This window comes from Poecilia reticulata, linkage group LG7 (assembly GCF_000633615.1).
Source record: "Poecilia reticulata strain Guanapo linkage group LG7, Guppy_female_1.0+MT, whole genome shotgun sequence".
Lineage (NCBI taxonomy): Eukaryota > Metazoa > Chordata > Actinopteri > Cyprinodontiformes > Poeciliidae > Poecilia > Poecilia reticulata.
In genome coordinates this window covers 10,166,779-10,191,646 of record NC_024337.1, presented here as the reverse complement: position 1 = coordinate 10,191,646, position 24,868 = coordinate 10,166,779, and the positions used below count along the sequence as shown (strand labels likewise).

General features: G+C 38.6%; 1 protein-coding gene across 1 annotated transcript; it reads right to left on the bottom strand.

The window, feature by feature from the left end:
* Window positions 1-4,517: 4,517 nt before the first annotated feature.
* On the bottom strand, window positions 4,518-23,383 carry slc16a4 (solute carrier family 16 member 4). Its single transcript, XM_008413275.2, has 8 exons — window positions 23,251-23,383; window positions 22,621-22,753; window positions 22,331-22,474; window positions 22,052-22,213; window positions 21,319-21,969; window positions 14,431-14,642; window positions 13,314-13,407; window positions 4,518-8,763 (listed from the first exon to the last, which is right to left on the bottom strand). Exons 1-8 carry the CDS (start codon window positions 23,365-23,367, stop codon window positions 8,561-8,563), a joined length of 1,716 nt encoding a protein of 571 aa, XP_008411497.1. The 5' UTR covers window positions 23,368-23,383; the 3' UTR covers window positions 4,518-8,560.
* Between the last annotated feature and the right edge of the window lie 1,485 nt (window positions 23,384-24,868).

The window sequence follows — 24,868 nt, the reverse complement described above, 5'->3', positions numbered from 1 at the left end:
TAAAAAAAAAAAAAAAAAAACCTGTTCAGTGATTCTGTGCCGAGGACGACCCACTCCCCCTTGAGAAACATTGCCACCATGAGGACCACGGAGCGCCTGCCTTTCCTCTCCTCCTCCGGGTCTGTTAGCTGGCAGCCAGGACAGAGCAGGTATCACTGAGCGGCTGCTGCACAGAAACAGCAGCATGGTGAGTAAGAGCAAGGCCTGCCTGCCATGGCTGTGTCGGTGGCTTATAGGCAGCAGGGGGTGAGTATTACAGTGTAACACCACATTCTCAAGAAACATCATACAAGTTTCTGTTTTGATCTGAAAATATTCAAGTTATCCACTTCTTTCCTCTTCACTTGAACTTCTGCTTAGCAAAAAAAAAAAAAAAATTAACTGGGAGATCAGAGCCTTCAAAGCTGAAGCATTCCCAAAGAAGGAAATTAAACTAGACAAGATGAGGAATTAATTAATGTATTTTTTTTTTTTTTTGGAAGCGATGCTGGTTTCTTGTTTTCGCCTCACACAGATGCTTCAGCTGTCCTGGTTTCTCGAGCTTCTTGCTTCAAGTAAAACGACAACAAAAAAAAAATGTTCTAAGTTGTAAAAAGAGCCAAGTAGCCATAAAAGTAATCAAATGCAGAAAATATATTTTAAGTCCCTTTTTACATGGCAAATCAAATAATCATGATATTTTAGTCATCATTTTTATAGCCATTTTCTCTTTTTACAACAGATTTATTTATTTATTTTATTGAAAGCAGGAAGCTTGATGTATGACCTAAATTAGACAAGATTTTAATTTGGCAAATTTTGCTTTTAAGTTTGGTTTTTGTATAACAAATAATGCAAACTTAGTTGTTTTTTGTAGACACAATGTATAAAAAGTAGTATTGAGTCTCTATGAAACATGGACATTAATTAATAAACATTAGAAACAGGAACAGATGTTTATATGCTGAAGTTAGCAAGACAGCTATTTCTCTTCATTTTAGGTCAAACATAACAAATCCACGTTCTACAAACAAGAGAAAGATGATGCTGTTTCACTGAACATACGCCTGCTAGTCAGTGTGTTTTTTTTTATTATTATTATTATTATTATTATTATTATTAACTGAGCTTGTAATTTCTTATATTCTAAATTATATAATGAAATAAAACTAGGAGAGGATTGAGATGTAATCTCTGAATTAGTTTTTTTAGAGATCAAACTGCAGCTGCCTTTTATCTTCCAAGTCCAACTAAATATAACAAACTGGCAAAAAAATGAATGCATACACTGCAAAAACACAAAATCTTATTAAAATTATTTTTGTCTAGTTTCTTCTACAAATATCTTATTACAATTGAAATGAAAGAAAACCGACTCATGCAACTTTTCAGTGAGATGTAGATTATTTTAAGTAAATAATTCCTTAATATTGATGAAAAAGTTCTAGTTCCCTTAGACTATTTCACTTATAACAAGACATTTTTCCCATATTATAAGTGAAAAAATCTCCCAGTGGAACAAGTATTTTTTCATCATATTAAGCAAACATTTACTTAAAACAAGCTTCCATATCTTGCTAGAAAGCTACTTGTAAGTTAGTTTTGTCGTATTTCAAGTGTAATAAAATATTTTGCACTAGAAACTAGACCAAAAATGTTGTTTTTTGTAGTGTAAATAAATAACCAGCAAACAGGCGTGAGCTAATTTTAAATTTGAAAGGTGTTTTCCATTCATTGCCCAGCAAATAAACAAGTCAGTGGTGAGAAAAGCTGTGTAAGAAGTTTTGGTATGAACTTGGATATGGTGCAATATCATTGCCATAATGCTTCACAACAAATCAGATTGGATTGACTACGTTTCATTTAGGTTATCGTTTTACCTTTAAGACGTTACACATTAGTGTGATTAAAAATATTGAAGAAGTCGAGACATACCAACAGAATTGGTGATTAGACGACCCTTATTGATCCTGGCAAGCTGTTAGTGATTTTGACCTTTGATGATTGATGGATATAAGCAGTAACATCCCCTCCTCTGCAACCCTGCAGGCATTGATATAGAAAATGGATGGAACCTTTTCCAACGTCAAGACCGATCACAGCTTCAGTGTCCAAAGTTGGTCCTTGAGGGCCGCCGGCCTCCGTGTTTTAGTTCTTTCCCTGGTTCAACGCACCTGAATCAAATGAGGTAGATGGACAATCTCACCCGTCAGTTACAATAAGAGACATGTACTTAGCTTGTTATAACTAATAAAGTGACTATTTTAATACAAATGCATCTATTTTACTCTGGAATAGTGCCATAAATCCTGAATGTTTTTCAACAATAAGCTTCGCAGTTCCTGGTCATAGCTGAGTTTATTTACTGTGGGGGAAAAAAACAACAACAACAAAAAAACTACTTTATTGGATAATTACAGGGTTACTGTAGTCATAATTGACCTTTCATTTTTTTGTCTTATGCATAAGCCAATTATTCTCTGTCTGATAACCTTGAGTAAGAATACCATGGAAAAACAGTTTTTACATTAAACGTTACAACAATAATGGTCACACAGCAAAAAGCAAAAACCACCCCTGATGGTAATCTATCGAATCATTATTACAGCTTTAAATAGAAGCTGAATGTTACACATTTAATGTTCAAATATACTATAATATTTACTACTACTGATTGCAAGTGGAAATAATATGTGAATGCATGATAAAGCTAAGTGTGATTAATCCTTAATTGGTCATAAAACTAAATATTGGGTCTTTTTGGTGTCCTCTCCTCTACAGAATAGCACTGAGAGTCCTGCTGGCTATTAGCTGGTTGAAGAGGCCTGGGTAACTAGCCTCCACCCAGCTGCTCACAAATGTGCCTCTCATAGTTTGCCTAATACTTAGCTGTTCTTTCAGCCAGCTGGCTGGCAGTGTGCAGCAACAGATGGCCAGAGAAAACTCAGATCACTTCCACATTGTCTCTGACATGTCATTAAAAATAAATGGTAGGACCAGTTTAAAGGAAACTGAAAGCTAAAGGAGTTGATTTAATTTGTGAATTGGTTTTTATATTTCTTCTTTCATTCACTTTTTTCTTTCCTGAAACCGACTCGTTGTCTATTTAGGTAATCTTGTTATGTCATCCACTACTAGCTCCAAATAATATTTTTATAAAATTTAGATAAAAACCTGAGAATTAAACAGGAAGTGAAACAACCGGGCAAAGAGACTTAAGTCAAAAACTGATAAGATTAAATTCAATTTACTAAGAGCGGTAAATGTTGTAACTTCAGTAATTTTACTTAAAGTCGTTCTTGTATTGAAATTATTTTCACTTAAAATGGCTTTAAAAAGACTTAAATCTAACTTACTAAAACATAAAAAAAGCCCTGTTTAACCACCAATTGGTAAACATCAGTTATTTATATTGACTAGGAAGGCTTTGCTGTCAATAATCAGATTGCATGAACTGTAAAAATGTGACTCATCTTTACAACAGCAATTTGGCAATACAAATACCGATGGAGGAAAGGTATTGAACAATATAGATTTAAACACATCTGATGCACATTCATGACACAAGGCAGAACAAGTGAATCACTGATAAAAGGGAACATGTTATGTTAGCCCCAGTCGTAGGCAGTGATATCATCCATGAAACTTATTGCTGATTTTATCTTGCCTAACTTTTCTAATTAAAGCGTTTTTGCTTTCTCAACAGACGTCGACGGGACTGCAGTTCTGTTTCCAAGACACTGGGCCGACCTCCCGGGTTCATTCACTGAGTCGCCTTTACACAGGTAACAAAACGCACATTTATTTTTCTGTTTCAGTTCCATTCATAAAGATATAGTACAGTATGTATAGCCACTACACAGACAGATCGAAAAGCTAAAATTTCCATAAAAAAATATTTATATATGGAAATTTGATTGCCGCAACAACCATAAGGAGTCGTCATTAACACCTCCCACTAAAAAGGCATGACATCAAAGCTCTTTTCCAAAGATGCTAATAGAGGACTGTATGCTAGTAAAATAAGGAAAGTTGAGTGGAAGGAAAAAATGTGGTAGAAAAATAGGCAAAAGCAACATGGATGACAGAGAGGACTGTAAAACGAGACTCGTTAAGGAGTCTGGGATTGAAGTCACAAAATCATTTTTATTGGCCTTAGACAATATCCTAATATTGAGGGAAACATAAATTTGAGTTTTAATTAGCTCTTAGTGATAATCACCAGCAATAGACACTGAAAATATCTGTGTATAATGAAAATGTATTTATTAATTTTACTTTGTTTGTGTTCGTATTTCTTTAGTTGCGTCTGTTTGCTGATTAATATTAAAACTAACCAAATGAAACGGTAATATTGGATATTTTTAAATGGAATTTTCAGAAAATCACTGTAAAAAAGACCTGAAGATAAACACACTGAAATAAGTTATTTGTCCATTTTTTTTCCCCAATAAAGTACTGTCTGCTCAATTTGCTGTACGACTTGTGATTGTTTCTCCTGCCTGACGTCTGAGTTGTGTAAATCACACAATAATAGGTCGAGTCGGAAATCATTTTTATTACATCCAAGTTGGGCACCGATACAAGTTTTTAAAAATGAAATCTAAACCTCGGAACAGAATGCCTATGATTGGTTAAGCTCATTTGCCAGACAAATCCAGGAACCAGAGCGTCAAACAGTGATGCGTTCACTGACAAAAACAAAAAAAGGTTAAAAAAATAAACAAAACATACTCGTATGTTGTCTTGGTAAATGCCACCTTAGGACCAGATGTCTAAGACCGAGTACCATATACATACTTTTAAAGCATCACATATTTTTTTATAAGCTTCTTTTTTTTTTTTTTTTTTTTTACTTCAATGGTACAAAAACCTTAGTGGCCCCAAATCACAAAGACATAGCGGCTGTGAGTGAATGCAACTCGTGAGCCAAAAGAGCTTTAGTGCATGACTCGTCATGGAAACAATACAAAGAGCCTCGCTCAGTATTGTGAAAGTGAGTTGAGGGGGAATAATTTGGTGCTAATTGAGATAACATTCTTGGAGCAGGAGCCGTCTTAGTCCACAAGAGGGCAGCATGAGAAAACACACCAGCTGATTTTCAATTCAGGGTGAGGAGACCAGTTTAAATGATAGTCAGAGTCCAAAGCATTTTATTTTCCACCCAGTTATAAGTTTCAAGTCGTAAGTAGGTTTTCTAATGTGATCTTTGGCTGACATCACAGGAAAGTTGGTAAAAGACACATTACCCTGTAAGGCAAATGGTGAAAAAAAAAGAACCCACTGAAAACACACAAAAACATATTTTTTTTAAATGTGTGTGTATATATATATATATATATATACACATTTAAAAAAAATCAAGAACCGACAGCCTCATGTTTAAGCGCAACGACACTTTGCACCAGAACGTTTGGGCAACAGTCTGAAAAAAAATTAAATATATATCCATGTTAGACTAACTGGGCAACATCGCATAATCAGTTGGTCACAGATTCATAGAAAAAGCTGACAAAGTAACAAATAATCACAGACAGCTGAGTAGAAAACTAATTTAGCTCCACCACCACCAAAGTCAACTGTGACCACAATTTGCAGAAAAACATAAGCAGATGTCTTCTCCAAAGAGCCGGTGGATTTGCAGCAAATAAACGCGTGCGCCTTGATTCAAATGAAAGCAAATGAGCGTGTAGTTGCATAGATCAGCCAGGTGTGCGTCGGCAAAAAGTCAAAAATTTAGTTGGCAGCCAACAAAACGAAGACGGTAGTCGATAGTTGTAGCATTTAAAAGGCGACAGCTGAGGCTTTTTCTAAATGAAACATTCTCTCTTCTGCGTGCGCTTGCAGGCACTGAAACTTTAAACACAGGGCTTTGAAAAACTGTTCTCACCAGCTCAAAGTGTTTACATTTGGCCATGCTACAACCACACCACCAGTGAGTTTCAATGGGAGTTTATGTGACAAAGAACACCAAGTGGTGCATAATTGTGAAGTGGAAGAAAACGAATACATAGTTTTAAAACTTTTTTTCAAAGTAAAATTATTATAAGCTTTTAATGCATACGTTTTCATCCCCTTTTAATTTGATGCCCCTAAGTAACAGCCAATGCTGTCAATTCCCTTCAAAAGTCGCCTAGCAAGGGTTGATAAGCGGAGCTATTCTCTGAGGTTTGTTTGGGAACATTAGTGAACATCCATGGGTGTGGCAAAGCTGCACATCTACTGACATTACACAACCAGGATCCGGGAACCTTTATGATCCAAAAAGCCCTTTTTTGTTCTAACTTCTCATAAAACAAACTGATCTAGAGCTGCAAAACCTCCAGGCCAGCTCAAATTTTAAGCTTACAGTAAAAACCTGGTTTGCGTTTTGGTAAAAGAACCGTGAATTTATTTCTCTCTTATGGTCTTGGAACAAAAGGAATATCAAAGTTTTATAGTTTTTAAAGTTTTTCCACGAACTGAACATATTCATGAAAAAAAAAGCTGAAAGAGAATGTGTGCTGAAGCCCTGCTGAAATAAGCATTTTTATTGCTTTTAAATCAAACAAAACTGTTCAGCTCCTTGTCAACTTTAGCTATTAATTATTCAGTTATTAACTGCCACTGTGGAGGGCAAAACACTCATGGAGCTCCGGTAACTTTTTGAACTACAAACAAAACGACGTTTGAGGCAGAAAACATTTCTGCCTGCCATTAAACACGGCGATGGCAGCGTCATACTGTGGGGATGCCTTTTCTTCTTGCAGGACAGGGAAGCTGGTTAGAGCTAATGAGGAGATGGATGGAGGTAAAACTCCAGGAGCTGAGATTCACCTACCAGCAGGAGCTACCAGCATAAACAGTGAAATGCTTTGGATTAAAGCCTCTACAGGTGTTAGGATGGCGAAGATCTAAATTAAAATTTTGAATTTGTGGCAAGACTTGAAAACCGATGCTCAGAGACGGTCTCCATCCAATCTGTCTGAGCGCGAGTTATTTTGAAAAGCAGAACGTGCAAAAACGTCTGTCTCTGTTTAGTTGCAAAGTTGGCAGAGACAAACCCAAGACTTCAAAATCAAATTTCAACTCTTCCAGAGGCTCTGAATTCAAATTCAAGGCACACTTCTCATATTTCTATTTTGTCCAAACAAAAAAAAAAAAACATATTGCGTCTCTGTATTCGTCCACTTCACACTCACGGTCTTCTTTGTGCCGTTTTGTCACATCAAATTCCTATAAAACAAATTGACGCTTGTGGTCGCTATGTGACAAAAAAAGAGAAAAAAAAGTTTGAGCACTACTAATAACTTTGCAAGGCACTGTAGAGTACAACTTTTTTTTTTTTTTTTTAATTTATAGGATAGTTTTGTTTTTACTGAAATATATTACTGTGAGCAACGACAGATGACTGCGCTGAAGTAGTTAACATTGCTTCCGTGCAAAAAGACTCAAAGGTCAGAATTATCATTTACAGGAGCTGGCAGTCGAAACGGTGAATGATTACAGGGAATTAGATTCTGACTGCAGTGTGAATGCGCTCTCAGTATTGCATAAGCAGTGACAGCTGTATTTCTTACACAACTGTCTGTTAAACTAGTTTAGTAACTACTAGGGGGATCAAAGCCAGTTTAGGTGTGAGGTTTTGCTGACCTTAATGTGCTGAGACGGGCTTTATGCCAGTTTAAATTTAGGAGATGAAAGTGAGTCTATGAGCAGCTGATAGACATGTGAAGGGTTCGTGGGGGGTTACTTTATACGAAAGCATAAAGCGAGAGTTGTGCAAAAGAGTCGACCGTCCGGCTACCCCGCTGTTTGAAAGTGATGAAACACATATACTGCTTTCCTAAATATTGATCCGGTGGAGGGGAAGAAGCTGGGGTGAACGGGTTCAAACCGACTGAAAAGAGGCAGGAAAGGTGAAAACGATAAGATGTCTGGATGATCATTAGCTTACACGTACATGCTCATGAACTGTGCTTAAAGTTAAATGTTGGCACGTGCCTACAATAATCTCACGGATTGTATCTTCCAATGTGCTTTTTTGGCTTCATACGTGACATAACTCACTGGGACACAGCAGCAGGCTACAGCGGCGGGGCGCGGCGGGGGGGTTTGCTGAGTATTTTGGCTCCCTGGCAGTTTGAAATCATGCAGCATAGTCACAACTTGGCCCAAAGTGCATATCAGTGAGAAAACGTTTTACACATACAGATAAATGCTACTCAATACATCAGATGCAGCACATGGATATGTGCTTCGATTGATAATGTCACAGAGGCGGGATTGGGAGCTTGGTTCCTCGCTCTGCATTGTTCAGTTTAGTTGTTGCATTGGGTGGTGGAGTACATCGCTCCTTTGTGTGCTCGATTACCTCCAGCTGGGATGTTTGTGCTTCTGATAGTAAAACTGTTTTGCAGAACACAAGAAATTTGGCTTTTTATCAGTTCTGCATAATCACATATCCAGAGCGTTGTACGTTCTTGTGTCACTGTAATGCTGGTATCGCTCTTTTTGCCGAAAGTCATGGTCCAGGTCCCAGCTTCAGGTGAGAGTGTCCTTTCTATGTGGGCCACCTTAGTCCAACTTCCAGGTTTCATTGTTACACAGCACCATTCTGGTCAGGGGTGAAGCAGCCGTTAATCTTACAGTTGCTTTCTGCTCTCTGGCTTTGAGAAAGTTTCTTCTTGGCTTTCCAGCGCTGAGCGAGCGGCTCCATGAACAAGGAGAGGGATGAGAGCAGGTAGCAGAGGCCCGCCAGGTAGAAAGAGCAGTCGTACGTCTGTGTGTAGTCATACAGGAACCCTATGAAAACAGAAACAACATGATCTTTAGTCTGTGAAGACTATAACAGAGTGGTTTTGATTCACCGGTATCTTTCCTCCAGTCAGAATGGCTTCCCACTTTTTAAAATGACTTGAACTAAAACCTTTTGTGGAAGTTAGAAGCATTTTTTTTTTAGGTACTTTATATTTTCTCACTTTATTGGAAATTTTTTTAAACTATTTACTAACAATTAAGTTAAAAATATTGTCACACCCCTGGCAGATTTATGTTTAAAGTTATCTTTTAATTTCACCGACTTTTTGTCTGGCTGGAAGTAGCACGGTGGACCTCCCCATATTCACATTTCATTATTCACAGATTTGTCTGTGGAACGTAACAGATAATCTGAAAAGTTCACCATGAGTTGTTGTATTGAAAATATTCGGGGAAAAATATGCAGCTTTTGAGGCTGAAATACATAAGCAAAATGCTACTTGACATGCTATTGGCTGGCGTTTGCAAACCAGCAAACCAAATCTTGCCTTTGATTAGCTGTATCACCCAAGAGCGGAGACGAAGAAGGCCGTGGATGTTAGTAGTAGTGCTAAGACAAGTTCCTCTGTGCATTAAGATGCACATCATCGACTATTTGGTGTTTGAACTGTTAAAACAGGCAGCTGTAAGGGCTCCTAAAAGGGGTCTCAAGTATTTGTGGATTTCAGTGGGTTAAGCCTCCTCAAATCCAGGGGGTTCACTGTATTAATGTTTTAAAGCAGCCCAGCCAGACGCCCAACTTTTGTAAAGTTTGTAAAAGTATAATTTTATTGTATTTTTTATGGCGTGAACCTCAGGAAAAATAGTCTGTCCTGTGGTAAAGACTAATGGGGATCCTTAAATAAACAAATAATTTTCAATTTGATCATTAATCTGTGCAGGAAACTACGGACAATCACAAAGACTTTCTGTAAAAGTCTCAAAGACGGCAGAAGATGTTAGATTTGTCATCAGTTGCTTTTAAAGAAATAATATCTTGAGAGTTTTGAAGTTTGCAACGCCAAACAGTTTGTTCAGATAATGTTTTTCTCAAGTATTTTACTTGATTACATAAATACAAAGGATGCAACAAACATATCACTTTAGGCAACAGTGACAACTTTTAAAAATATCTTCTGGCCAAAGGTAATTTCTCCCACTTATCTGATAGAGTCCATCTAGTCTTAAACTAGGTTAACATAGCCGGAGACCCATTTTAAATTCATCATGTCTGAAAACCTTTTCTAAATGTTCCAGGTCACCAAAAGGGTAGAATGTCTCTCTCTGATCAGTCAAATGTGTGCTTCGGGTCATTGTCCTAATGGCAGACGCAGACCTTCACCCCACACCTAGTTTTCTGACGTTGAGAAACAATTTGGTCTATAAGGTTTTGGTAATCTCTTGACATATTCAAATTCTACAGGTTGCATACAGAATAAAACGGTCCAACCTGTTCATTTTGTTTGTTTTTACTGCAGCTGCTGTTTATTTTATAACAGTGTAAACAATTTGGTGCACATAATTCCCAAAGCACTTTTATGTGATGTATATTTTTTAGAACAATTGTGTTCAGTGATTGCCCAGACTGACTGTATCTCTCATCTGCAAGGAGCCGCACGGCCAAGAAGAAGGAGTGTGGTGGCTAATGCTTCATTTCAGTCAAATTTATTCAAAGTTTCAAGTCAGGAAAAGTCGACTCTGCTGAATTTAGATTTATGACTTTTAAAGTTGGATGGTTTTTTTTCACTAAGCACAGAAACAAGCAAGTCCCGCTTCGACACGTTACATCACGCCCTAATCCGAATTAAGATTTCTGAAGTAAAAAAAAAAAGAAAAAAATCATGTGACAAAGTTCAACCATGTTTCCTAAAACTTGCAGCTTTGGATATATCTGTGTTAACTAGGAAAAGAAAAGGAGCTGAAGCAATTTATTTCTCAAGAGTGTCATGAAGAACTCAAAGTACTGCACTATTTTAAAAAAGCTTGAACGTGTCATCTCTTTTCTCCATTTCCATCCAGCTGTATAACATTTTAATATTTTATTATTGAACAGTTTACGTTTTCTCCAATTCAATTCACTGCGTTTCACATTTTTAGTTGCCTCTTTTTATTTATTTTTGGCTTACAACCAATAAAAAAAAAAAACTAAATTCAGTTTTTATGATATATAAATTCTTCACAAGGTTCATAAAAAGTATTTGACAATGAAATCTTATCATCACAATCATAAAGAATGACTGTTTACCACTGTCTGGTAGACGGTCACTGATTACCTCCAAAGGGACAGTAAGCCAGGAAGGTTTACTGCTACAAAAGCTGCTTTTTAAAGACTGTTGTATCAAAGTATGCTGATGGAAAGTTGAGCAGAGGGTGCTACACAAGCCTTAAGAGGATTGTGTATCAAAGCCCATTCATGATGCTGACTGAACGGAGTTGGTCCTGCCACAACCTCTGCGCTGAACGTTTCCAGGACACGGGCTACAACCGTCACATTCCTTTGTAAATCAGCAACGTCAGAAATGTTGTACCTGGACTGAGGAGAAAAATTACTGGATTGTTGCGTCATGGCCCAAAGTCCTAAATTCAAATGAAAGAACATTCCTCCTTTGTTACGGAAATCATGGTCCGAGAGTCCGCAAGACTCGGCACAAGATCTAACTTGTTTGAGGTCCATTGTTGAATTCCTACAGTTAAGAGATGATTTGGGAAGCCATTTCATCTGCTGATGTTGTCGTCGTGGTGAATCACGTCTAAAATCACAGCAGCCATCTACCAGGAACATGACAAGCATGCTAAGATTCCTTCTGCTGATAAGCTACATGGGAATGCTGGTTTCATCTTGCAAAAAAATTAAAAACCTCCTGTAAGACTTGGGTCCTACCCACACTGCCAAACGTACCAATGCCTGCTTCAATGACCGTTACCGCTGTGCTTCACTGACTACCAAACGTATGTGACCCAAAATCCACAGAGAACCAGTGGAACCAGTGAAAATAAGAGACGTTGGATCCAACAATGGAGACAAGATGAAGGCAGATGTTAAAGCTTCCTGAACACCCAGCAGATCTTGCGTTGATTTAGCAACTGATGCAAAAGGAGGCCCGGCCAAAAACTGACCACATTTACTGAGCACATGCACATACTTTTCAGACCATCCACATTTCCAAATTTGGGGTTTCCATAACTACAATGATCACAATGAACAAAAAATAAAAACTGTTAATATATCACCGACTATAATGAAACCTTAAATCATACTTTTGATGAGTTTTTAAATTTATTTACTAAAACTGTGTTATGTTCTTTCATTTATTTAATGACTCTGCCTTCTAGCTTGAACATGGTAAATAAATCACGTTCCCTGAGGAAACCAGTGCAGCACTGTGACTGGTTCAAACGTTCAACAAACCTCATATGTCAAAGACTTGACCGAAAGATCAAAAATTGCATGAGATTAAATTAAAACTGGTCTGACAGCACTTGCTGCACCCTGCAGCCAATAGGAAAGCTGGCCCTTTTTTTTTTTTTAAATAACGTTTCTCACTCAAATGGAGAGGACGGTAAACAGATCCTCAAGATATTTCTGTACCACCCTAAAGGGGCCATTCATCGTGTTTCAACTGATGCAATCTTCAAGCTTCATTGGTAGATTTGCAGAACACCATTGACAAGTCAGTATGTGGAAGGGCCCCCTGACTTTAACTTGTGCCAAGTGTTACCAATTAGGGCAAAGGGCGCTGGGGTGTATTTTCCTAGAAGCATGAAAACAAGAAGTGAGACTATGAGTTTTTTTTCCTCACAAGCAGACATATCCCTTATGTTGTTTTTTTTTGGCCATTTACAGAAGGTATCAGCAGATCAGATGTCAGACAGATGACCTGCATTGCTGTTATCTTTTTCAGCTGACCTGGAGAAGACATGGTTTGAATGGACTCTGACCTGCTGTAACTAAAATACTGTAACAAAAACCTGATCCCAGATTAGAAACAGCTCTCCAAGACTACAAAAGGAAAGATGCAGTCAGTTAAATAAAGTGACTGGAGTTCCCTATAAGAACGGCGCTGTTATTCTGGGGGTTTGACCCCGTAACCTACCATGTGTTTTTCTGCGAAGCCAATTGAACATTTCTAGTATGTACAGAGTTGTACTTTTACTGTACATTTTTTTTCTGTGGCCTGCTTCAGTTTTTTTTTTTACTCCATAGTGTTTACATACACACTTTGAGAGACGGCAAGGAATTCAGGGCACAGAAAAAATATGAGACAGGAAGCCTATCAACCTGTCAAGCATCACACTTATGCCTTCATGCCTCCCGTCCCTTTCACCACACACACACATACACACACATGTACTTTCCACCTTTAGCTCTTACGAAACCCTGGAACATGCACAAACATCTCTGCGGCCCTCTGTGTAATGAATTACTTCAGAAATGTATAGCCATGGCAGCCATCCAGTGCACATGCAGAACTCATAAATGTGTTTGTGTACATTTGGAAAAAGTGGGTCAGCACATGCATAACTCTTGATGAATTTCCAAGAAGTGGTCTGCTCACCTGCCAGTGGAGGCCCAGTGAGGCAACCCAGGCCAACAAAGAACATGGAGAAACCCATGGAGTTATTGAGTTTCTCCGACCCAACAAGATCAACCTGCAAAGCAGAAAAGCACACATATCACTTGACATAATTACATTTGAACTAAAGCTTCCCCCACTTACTTGTGCCTACATGCTACTTGGACAGTTTAAAAAAGTTACATTTTCACATTCCCATAGTGTCTGAGTTTTGTGAAACTGACATTTCATATAAATCAATAATATCGGAGTTGACTGTGGACTAATGAATGTTAAACCTTTTATCGTTACATGTTTTTTTTGTTTTTTGTTTTTTTTCAACTAACAGATCACAGGTTAGAGTCCACAACACTCAGCCACTCCCTATGTCCCTCCCTAAAGGCTTATTTTTCTTGTTTAGCAGTTCCTTTAGTTCACTAGTGAACCAGGGTTTGTTATTAGGAAGCATCTCACTGTTCTGATGTATATTGTGCTTCCCATACAGCTGTTTATATCGTCGGTAATCACCAAAACGACCCTATAGGGTTTCTTCAACTTCCTCTCACCACTTCCTCAGTCCTTTTCTTTACAGGTTGTTTTATATTTTGAGCAAAGAAAAACTTATGGGAGGATGAAAAAAGGCCTGCTACCTAACAAATACATGTAAGAGTTCCAGTAATTTAGGCTGTTATACGTCAGTGGCGAGTCTCAGCTTGTAAAGCTGATTCAATGGCATGCAAATACCCCCCAAAAATCAGACAACAATAAGTTTTCAGACTGTTGGAACGATGTAATAAAATCTACACAATAACCAATGACTCATTCAGTTGGACCGCCCATAACGACCGTTGCAGAAACATTTCCAATGATTTTTCCAGCCGTTATTCAATTATGTAGTGAGCATCTCGCAATCCAAACAATGCACTTGATGTGAACTCAATGGATGGGCAACACTGATACTATGAAGGTAGCAGAAGTGGAAACTAATATAATGAGACAGATGCGTAAAAGATTTCACTTTCACAAATGGCTTAAAAATATAGAGACTGTTTATGAGTCTCATTTCCCAAACCTCGAGATCCCGCTGCCCCCAACAACAAAAATCCTTGGTTTTCCTTACCAGGACAGGCAGCAACAGAGCCATGTAACCCCCGCAGAAGATCGCGAAGAAGACCGCATACACCATCAGCAGTATGTAGGAGGTGGCCAGAGGGGAGAGCATGTTGACCAAGCCACAGAGGATCAGGTAGGCTTTGTGGAAGTGATATTTATGAAACAGGTTCCTGTCTGTCACCCAACCTGAGGCCAACTGGGCGATCGTCTCTGTGATACCTGGAGCAGAAGCAAAGATGAGAAACTTGTGTGAATAAAAGTGAAATTTAATCTAAGTGGGTGTGGAAGGTTTCATTGATCAAAGAATGCAAAAAAAAAAAAAGACACATTTAGAAATAACCTACAATAACAATTATTCACACCATCTGATTTGAATGATTGCTGACTGTGCCTGAGTACGATGACGAGGCAGATTATGGACTTTTTCTCTGCGGAGGTCAACTGGAATGTGATCGGCAATGCGGAATCTGCAGTGGTATATTGACCGTTGCAGGAATAGCTACAAGCAAGCAGTGCTGAGCCTCTGATCAATGAAACAAGCTGGTCCTCTGCATATTAGAGTAACTCCTGATACCCTTTGTGGAAACTCAGCGGTGTCAGTGCACTGGGTCTTTTGATGTCTTCAGTTTCTCAGACTTTGAAAGAACGCCTCTGCACTCTTTACCTAACAGGATCCAAAACGCTCTGTCTCCATCGGGGTTAAAGAAGACGACATGAGGCAGCTGTGCAATGTTTATGTGTCCTCCTCTTGTGATCCGAGAAATGTCCTGGTGCGTCCACTGCTTGGACACTGACGAGATGTGCCTTTGTTTGTGTGTTTTAGCCTCAGCAGGTTGGTTTAGCCCTGCAGCTGTTCCTGTTCAAACTCATCACAAAACTGTTTAAATTTGGCCTCTCCAAGTAGCAGCACCTCAAGCCAAGTGCATTGGGGACGTTGGTTTTATCCGTTAGCCTCCACTGTATCAGCAAGTAAAGAAATTGTTAGGGTTGGTGCAACGCTGGATTAACTGCCTGACCCTGACAAACAACTTCCATTCTATTAAGGGCTGACGGGCAAGAAGAAATGCCAATCAGGTTTCTTTAAACTGTGACATTTTGTCAAAAGACTAAATCGAAGGGTTATAAAAGGCATGTTGGTTTTCCCAGCTACTCTGAAACCACTGCTGGCTTTACTTGCCTTTTTTTTTGCAAGCACAGCCTCATCAAAACCCCTCAGCAAAGTGTCGCCCACTTCAGAACTGGACTCAGACAAAACCGGGACCTCCTCTTGTAACCACGCCAACAACTTTACTCTGTTAGTCGTTGCCTAGCGACTCCAGTCGGTTCCAGTTTCGGAGGGGTGACGAGCACACTGACCCAGATGACAGCGGCCTCTCATTCCCCTGGCCAAGTCGATGACAGCGCTGAGCTTGAATAAGAAGAACAGCGAGTTCTGGGGGTTTGCAGCTTTGTGGTGTGCGTGGCACCCGGTCTTCTTTTTCCTCTTTTATTACGGAGCAAGAGCAAGAGTAAAAAGAATCCATCTGTCCTGCTGCGCGCTGGAACAAAGCTTAGCAGTGTAAACCCAAGGAGCATTGAAGAAAACTCAATCACTGGAAAAGTCTTCACACCCTTCATACTATTTTTGATTTCAACCAGGATCCTTACGCGTTTTATGAAATAGATCAATGCAGAGTAGCACATAACCAGGAAGTAGAAGATAAAAATATCATTTCCCTCCATTACTAATAAAGGGTCACAAAGTGTGTTTATATTTAGACCCCTAAATAGTGTAACCAGTGCAATCAATTTACATCAGAAGTTGTCTTGTAAATAAATAGAGCTCACCAGAGTATAATTTAAAACCAGTATAAATCCAGTGGTTCTGTGAAGGCATCAGTGGCCAAACTCTTTGAGAAATTGTTTAATCCATGTTTTGGCGTATAATCCTCTGTGGCACGACACAGAGGATTATACGCCAATTTGGTCGACCCCTGAAAGCATGGGTTTTTGGACCTTCCACAATGGGTAAAAACGTGCAGAGCCATTGTTTTTTTTTTTTAATATAGTTACAATAACAAATTCAGATTTTAGTAGTAGATTTTTTCGCTGAAAACTTCCCGCATTGAATTTCCACAACAAAATGGCACTAAAAGTAGAAGAGACAGTATTTTATTTGACTTTATGTTGGAAACTAAGTACTTTTGTTTGCATTATGTTCCCACAAACATCAACATCCAGTAGAAAATAAATACATGTTTAAATAAATATATTTATTTATTTTAATAAATAAATATTTCTTTATTTTGAAACCTAAAAGTAAAAGTGCAATATCATATTTCTGAAAATGTTATGCAACATTTGTGGCTCAAAACAAGTTGGTTTCGCTGGACTGAGGGCAGAAATGGCTCTTTGGTTGGTAAAGGCTGCAAACTCCTCGCCTAAAGTGACAGTCGGAGCAAAGAGAGCATTAATCAGAAAAGTAGCTAAGAGGCCCGTGGTAACTCTAGAGGAGCGACAGTGACGCTCTACTCAGGTAGGAGAATCTACGGACAGAACAACTACGTCTGTGTTTTCCACACATTTGGTGTTTATGGAAGAGTATCAAGAAAAATGTAGTTGTTGAAAGAAAACCATAAGAGGTTCAGTTTGACGTTTACCACAAGCTATGAAATAAATACAGTAGACATGTGGAACAAGGTGCCTCGGTCAGATGAGACAAAGTTAAACGTTGTTCCTTGCAAGCAAAATTTCGTCTGCAGCAGAAAAATGAAGCTCGGCTATGTTCTATTTTCAGTTATGTTCAACTTGTGGCTGAAATGTGGGGAAAAAAAAAAAAACTTCAAGGGGCACAAATCTTTTCACAAATGTATTGTAGCAAGGTTTACAGTCCTTCTTAGTTAATTTTAGCATTTCTTGAGGAATTTTCTACAACAGAGCTGCATGACCCCAATCCTTACCTTAACCCCTAAGTGCTGTGCAGTATGTTGATTCCTATATTCTTTTTTTTCTCTCTTGCTCTGGGTGAAGGCGGACGCCTTTTTCCTCTGCTCCCTCCCTGCCCATGCCTGCTCTGCTTGCTCTGTTTTTGTCCCGTCTTTTTCTATATTTTTTGGAGCCTTTCTTTGCACATCATCCAAATCTACAAATTATGGATCTGGTCAATCAATCTCTCAATGCAATTGATCAAATTTTCTCGACGAGAAGTCTGGGCACAGGAGAGACCTCTTGTCCTGCAGGGACACACTCGACGGGCTTCACCTTGGATTTATTCATGATAACAGGATTTCTGCTGTTTGGAGCTTGTGGATTCCTGGATTATCGACAAATTTGTGACAGACTTGGCCGAACTAGCCAACACTCGGACTGTTGGTGTGGACAAAGACAAGGACTCTAAAACTCACTAACCGGATGGAATCGATCTTGGAGAAGTTGCTAGTTTCAGTTCAGTGGAATGACCAAACTTATTTGGATAATTGGGATCTGAGATGAGAGACTTAAGGGAAGATTGAAATGTATAATCTACCCTACCTAAGACAATCTATCTGAATTGGCTCCCCACATGTTGCCTTGGAAGGGCTGCATATTTCCAATCTCCTTGAAGATTTGTAAACTTAACGCTCCTTCCCACCTCGCCCCCTCCTGTTATCCATGCAGCTGTGGAGCTGAGCGCTCCCAAGGCCTTGATAACAACACCTTTATCGGACTTCTGCCGGGAGGCTGAGCAACGCGGTTTCATGGGCCTGTGATGTCACTGCCTTCACTCATGTCTTTGTTTTGCCCTTTGCTTTGCCTGACTGTTGCCATCTGCCCTAATGTGTCTTTTCCTCCTTTTTTATTTTATTTTGTTAGAAACTGTGGAGTACTCACTGCTTAACCCAGAAAAGGATTATTTCAGATTATCAGTAATATCAGAAATTGTGGAGTATGCACGATTTAGATCAAGATTATACTTCCTACATAACTTTTATGCAGAGACTCATGCTGCTACAGCCCAGAAAAGCAATTAAAATTACAATGAACTTGGAATCCAGAAATACAAGAACAGTCACTACTTGGTTATTTTTTATACTACTACTTGTTAGAAACTGTGACTACTCACTTTTAACCCAGAAAAGGACTTAGAACCAACTTAGATTTAGCTACTTATCTTTAGATTATCATCAGTTATTTAGCAACTGTAACTACTCACTTTTAACCCAGAAATGGAATTAGGTTAGTCACTCTTTAGGTTATTTTTTCCAGAAACTGTAGAGTTCTCACTATTTAGATGCAAAGACCAGAAGCCCAGAGGACCCGTTTGGATCGAGACTACTTTTTAGACTCCTGTTCTTCCAACCCAGAAATGGAATTAGACCAGAGGATAATTATCAACCCTGAACAGGAGCTCCTAGTTTACATACTTTAGGTCAACATTGGATTATTTTTCTCTTTCTTTTTTTGCTCTTTCCTTGGGTTTGTTATTTTGTTTGTATTTCTTTTTAATTCCTGTAAAGCACTTTGTATCGCCTTCTTGCTGAAAATGTGCTACATAAATAAAATTACATTACATTCATAAAAGTTTCCTTTTTCTGCTGGCTTACGCTTTTTCACAACAATAACTGATAAAGATATGCAGCATTTTTTTCTTTAGTTTCCTCAAAGTTTTCTCAACTTTCCATGCAACAAAATTATGTACATTTAGTTCTTGTTTGCCCCCCAACTCTTAATCGATTTGTGGCCTAAGATTTGACTGAAAACAAAACGTGGATCCTATTAAAAGAGAGAACTTAAATAAGAGAGTACTGAACTGCTTCTCTGAAAGGCACCTCGGCTCAGTTAATACTGTATCTGAAAGCTTTCAGACAACTGTCAGTGATTACATTTTAAAACATAAGTGCTTAAATGAGCAACAGTCAGACATTTCAATTATTCACAGTGCCTGACAAGGCACTAACAGAATTACATGTCCATGTGGTTGGCGGTCAAATGTTAATACCGTTTTCTGGTCATATGGAGGGGCCTCGTCGATCGTATACTGCTAAACCCACCCGTCCTGGCCAGTGGACCAAAGTTCAGCTTTTATGTAAGCGCATTCATTACATAAGACTGCAGAGTCTGAGTAGCTCACAAATAATTAATGCCTAAAAGTTGACTGAGCACTTCTTTTGCATCACTTAGAAGATCCAGACTGGAAAAAAAGAGATGGACCGCCTGCTTCACAGTCCCTGCAAAAAAAAAAAAAAATCACGAGATCTGCAAAATACGAAGACATGCAGGCTGACGCCTGTCAGAAGCGGATCCTGTCAGATCTGTGGCTCTACGTTTCCTAAAAGCATTAATGATCTATAAAACCTACTAGTTATGTATTTTATTGTATGTTAAAGACTAACCAGAAACCTGCTCAAAACAATAAAATAAACATACACTTATAAGGGCGGCAAACACATTTTTCAAATTTAAACTCCTGTAAAAAGTACAAGTGTCCTGTATTTGTGTCCCTAAGGAAGAATAAAACTAAACTAAACACATAATTTCATTTTTATTTTTTTTTTTACCTGTTGAGTAACATTACGTTCACAGTTTAAATGCAAAAAGATGTTTCCAGTAAAAACTGATAGTTTTTTTATTTGGCATGAATGAGCCAATTTATCTGTATTGGTGGTTTTTTTCAAGGACCCTCTTGTTTCCGGTTCTTACATCATCTGGTGGCTCAAGTTCAGGACTTTACATTAGCTAAGTCCAAAGATCTAATCTCAGTTCTGTTCTTTGGTGGAGGAAGATGTTTGATTCTGATATTGCTCAACCACCCACCCTCCACTTAGTTTTAAATTAGGGACAAAACTCCTGATATGTTCACTTAAGTTAATTAATGGCCACTCAGAATAAATCCATTCTGGCCTCTATGAAGCAAAACAAGCCTGAATGTTTCAAACATATGGTTCTTATTCAGGGATTTACATTTACTCTGCATCTATACTTCTTACCTAAAGGGGCACTATTACGCATTTTCCAGGTACATAGTGCCATTTTATAGCAAGATCAAGTAACTATGTTACCTTCAGTGTTGTATTAAACATGACATAAGAAATTTGGCTTCACAATTTAATGCCTTGAAATTGAACTTTGTCTCTTTAAGAAGCTCCTATTCTTTCCAACACTCCTTTTTCAGCATGTTATCCCAACAGTGCTTTCCAATATACCGTTTACAACCGTTCTTAGGAAAGTTGGACTGAGAAGTAGTTTATATGACACACAGTTCCCCGTGTCGTTTGTTAATTGCTGCTGCTGCTAGTCTGCAGGAGCTGTGCGTGGGCAGGTGGAGGGGGAGGACAGGTGTTCTGTGAGGTGGAAGCTCAGCTGGTGGCTGCAACTCTGAGGACTAACTTTATGGGAGCAAGTGTTTAGGCACCCTAAATAGTTGCCATGGGAGATTCAAGGATTTCTTTAATACCCCCCTAATTAAACTAAAAGGATCAGTGGTGTTGTCATTCACCAAACATGATCAAATACTGTTCCAGCAGTCATGCTGTTTAACAATCTGAGCAAGGTTCTCTCTAGCAGCAGCTGTTTTCATGCAGTCATCACTGAGCACCAATGATTTTCTGATGTCGGACCCGTTAACAAAAGTCAATGCAAAAGCCGTCTTTATCTGTGTAAGAGAATTTTCTCTGAACTCACAGGTTATTAAGTCCCTTTCTTTTACAGGCCTTTACAGCAGTATCAAATTAACACACAGAGCAGAAAATGATTTTTGAAAGTGCTGGAAATATTTGTTTGGCACAATTCCTATGCTAAATAAAGATTCACGTACGCTGAAAGTTGCATTTAAAAAAAAATAAAGGTAAATAAGTTCTCTTATTCAAATAACAAAACTTTTGTTACGATTTTCAGAAGTGAATGACTATTAAGTTAATTGACTAATGCTTAGCCTCACCTGCTACAGAGATGATGAAAGAAGCGTCCATAGCATCGATCCCCAGGTTCCTGGCCCTGGCAGACAGGTGGAAGTACGGGATGAAGTAGGCCAGTTGACTGAACACCAAGGACCAAGTGTAGATGCAAAAGAAAGGGTCCTTCAACAAGGTGAAGTCCAATAATTTAGGTTTAACATCAGCCATTCCAGTCGGCGCACCGGCGTGTAAGGGAACTCCAACAGTGGTGGAGCCATTCATGGCACCATTCATCTCCGCTGGGCTGTCTGGACTTGCAGCCTTACACTGACCTAAGTCATGTGGGGGCTCATGGCCATTTCTATTATTGAGGACCAGTCTAGTCAATTCAGGGTTCAATGACTGGTTCTCTTGTCCATGAATGGATTGTTCTTTTAAGTTTTCAGTGTCCCTGTGAGGCGTAGGAGAGGACTGGAGAGAATCAGATTTGGAGACACCATTGGACAGAGCAGAAGAGCTGCTCAAGCAGTTTTTAGGGTATTCCTTCTCTGCAGAGCTCTTAAGGGAAATAGAAGGGCTCTTTTGCATAGGCGAAGACGTAGAGTTTGTTACAGGTGGCTTCACATTAATGGGTCTCAAAAGCATCCCAGAAGCCACCAGGTTCAGCATGAGGCCGCCGAGAATCAGCATTGCACCTATGGATGACAAACACGACCCACGGCATAAGATTCACTGACACACAAGAGCTCATCCAAAGAGTTTTCCTTCCTATCCTACCTTGCCAAGCGTACTGGTCCAAGAGCAGCTGGGTGAACGGGGCCAGGGCAAAGGTCAAACCCATTCCAGATCGACCAATCGCGTACGCGGTTGCCAGCCGTTTTCTGAAGTACAGCGCTGTGATTACTGAAAATGACTGGTATAGTAGTGCAAAGCCCATTCCTGACAGGAGAAAAAAATACATTAATGGGATTAATCTCTTTTTCATTGTTAGAACACTGAAGTCTGAAAAGTAAAAAGAAGTAGCCACCAACACCATTTATTTTCACCTGAACTCACCGACTATCACTCCCATGCTGATGTAGAGGTAAACTACACTGTTGGCAAAGATGCTTATGATGAAGCCTCCACTAACTAGCACTGCCCCAGAGATGGAGGTCACCCGCGGTCCCAGCTTGGCGCAGGCCACCGAGGCAATGGGAGCTGCAGCACAAGATTTTAGATGGAGTTGGTTCTTTGGGCATATTTTAACCCCTTTCAGTTGCGTATGTATGAACATGTGCATAGAAAGATTTGTGTTACTAATCAGAGGAAATAAGCAAACAGACAAATATCGTTGTCACTCCCACCTCCAGACAGACGTAAACTAGACATGATGGAACCGATCCAGCTGATGCTCTCTGCCGAACCTCCAAACTCATCTTGGAATGCCACAAAGAAGATCCCAAAGCTTTTGAGGGTGCCCATCACAAGAACATTTACCTGCACGTACATACAAATACCAATATATATAAATGTATTAAAATGAATACTAGGCACATAGTTCCTCTAAATCACAGCTGTAATTAAAACGGAGGTAGATTCTAGCGAAACTTCCTTAATGCAATCCACGTTGAAAAGAAAGATACTTACTTTAATATGTATTTATATAGCAAAAGATTTTATACAGAATAATTTTCATATGACATTAAGAACTAATTATACAAAAAAAATAGAGCAAACACAAGAAGAACAAGTAGCATCAGGCGTAGCATCGCAATAGACGATATGAGGTGAAAAAAAAAACAAATACAATGTGGTCAAATATTCATGTTGAGCTATTTATCAATGATGTTGGTTTAGATGGAAACATTAGATGTCTTAAAGTAATTACAGACATTTTGGAAGCATCTGGGATTTTAGTGACGAATTGTGACATAAAAAATATAAAACAAAAATACAAAAAAAAAAAAAAAAGAAGCTTGGTGAGTTCGTCATACCAGGAAACAATGGAGCACCACCATCCAGCCCCAGCCTCCATCTGGAGGCTCCTCATACTGAATTTCTTTCTCCTTCTCCTTCTTTGTGGTCATGGCGTCTCTGCCGAACAGATTCATGGTGGCCTTTGTTTCACTGGAAGCAAATAGAAAAATAAGTAAGCGGATATTGATTATTATGCAGCATTTTAAAGGTATGTACACAATATATGTTTTAATATTTACCACCGCATGGTCGCTGATGTTTATTCTGTGTAAATATCAAAAGCTTTTCCATAAATATATATTAAATAATTTAAATGTAAATTACAACAGATCCTCGATGTAAAAGAAGATCACATTGATTTTAAAAGAATCATAAAGCCGCAGTATTTTACATCAGCATTGTGCTGCTACACAGAAGAAACACTTACAGCCCAGATCTCTTCACTCTTCACCAATTTACAACATAATGAGATTGTTGAGCCGTCATATTTCAAAAATGTGAGCTCTACATCAGCAGGAGTTATTTGTTTTGCAACACAGTGTTTGCATTCAAAGTGATTTTGTAGATAACATTTTGTATCACACCAATAATAATTATTTTATAACAACAAATTTACTCAACTTGAAACCCTCAAGTTGCACTGGCAAAGTATATCGTTCACCCTGTGACATGTCACAGTTCATATAAGGCAGAAGTGTTTTTAACATGTGACTCACAAAAAAAGAAAAGAAAAAAATCAAAATGGCACAGAAAAGCTACTTTTAGACTCAGCTCATCAAAATGAGCTGAACATTTTTTATGTTCCTGATCATTTGTGTTTGTCTTAAGCATTTACGACTTAATCAAGCAAAGCTTTTAAAAAGGTGCACAAGAAATAGCAATCAAACCCTTTGTTTGAACAAAGAATACATGTATAAACAAAATAATCAGCAGGGTATTGAATTTTTTTCAGTTTTTAAAATCTCCAGTCACATTTTCTAAATTCCATCCAGAGCATTAAAAACATAAGTCACCAAAAAAAAAAACAGCAAATAATGTATAAATCCTGACAGTCACAGTGCAAGCAAGGCCAGTGACTTTTCCCCTTCGCCTGTCTGAATGTCTGAGCAGCCTTCACATTATATGAGTCTGTGTCTCAGCAGGAGCAAATATTTAATTATGTATACTCTGAGGCTGACTGACTGCATGGGAAGCATGATCTCTGCACGTGGAGCTGATGATATTTTAACTTTCTAGGTTGTTGTTTTTTTTCCAGTTCTGCCCAAAAATATAAAATATTTTAGGAATACAATGTAATGATTTATCTAGATAAACTAGAAACTTTGTCCCATGTGAATCAACAAAGAACTGGCTCTGTAACAGAATTTCTTCACTATTTTACATCAAAGAATCTAAAAAGCAAATCAGTAAAAGAGGTTTGGCATCAGTTTGTGCTGTTTTTTAGTGCACTGCAGGCCAAGTCAGAAAACGCAGCAGAAATGTTGCTCTTTTAGCATTTACAGTGGTTAAGTTCATGGAGACTTTGCAAACTCAAACACCCTTCGTTTAGCTGCAGTTCTCCGAAAGTTAACTCTGGAGATTTTTCTCTCTCTCTCTCTCTCTCTCTATATATATTTTTTTTACAGTGCTGCTATT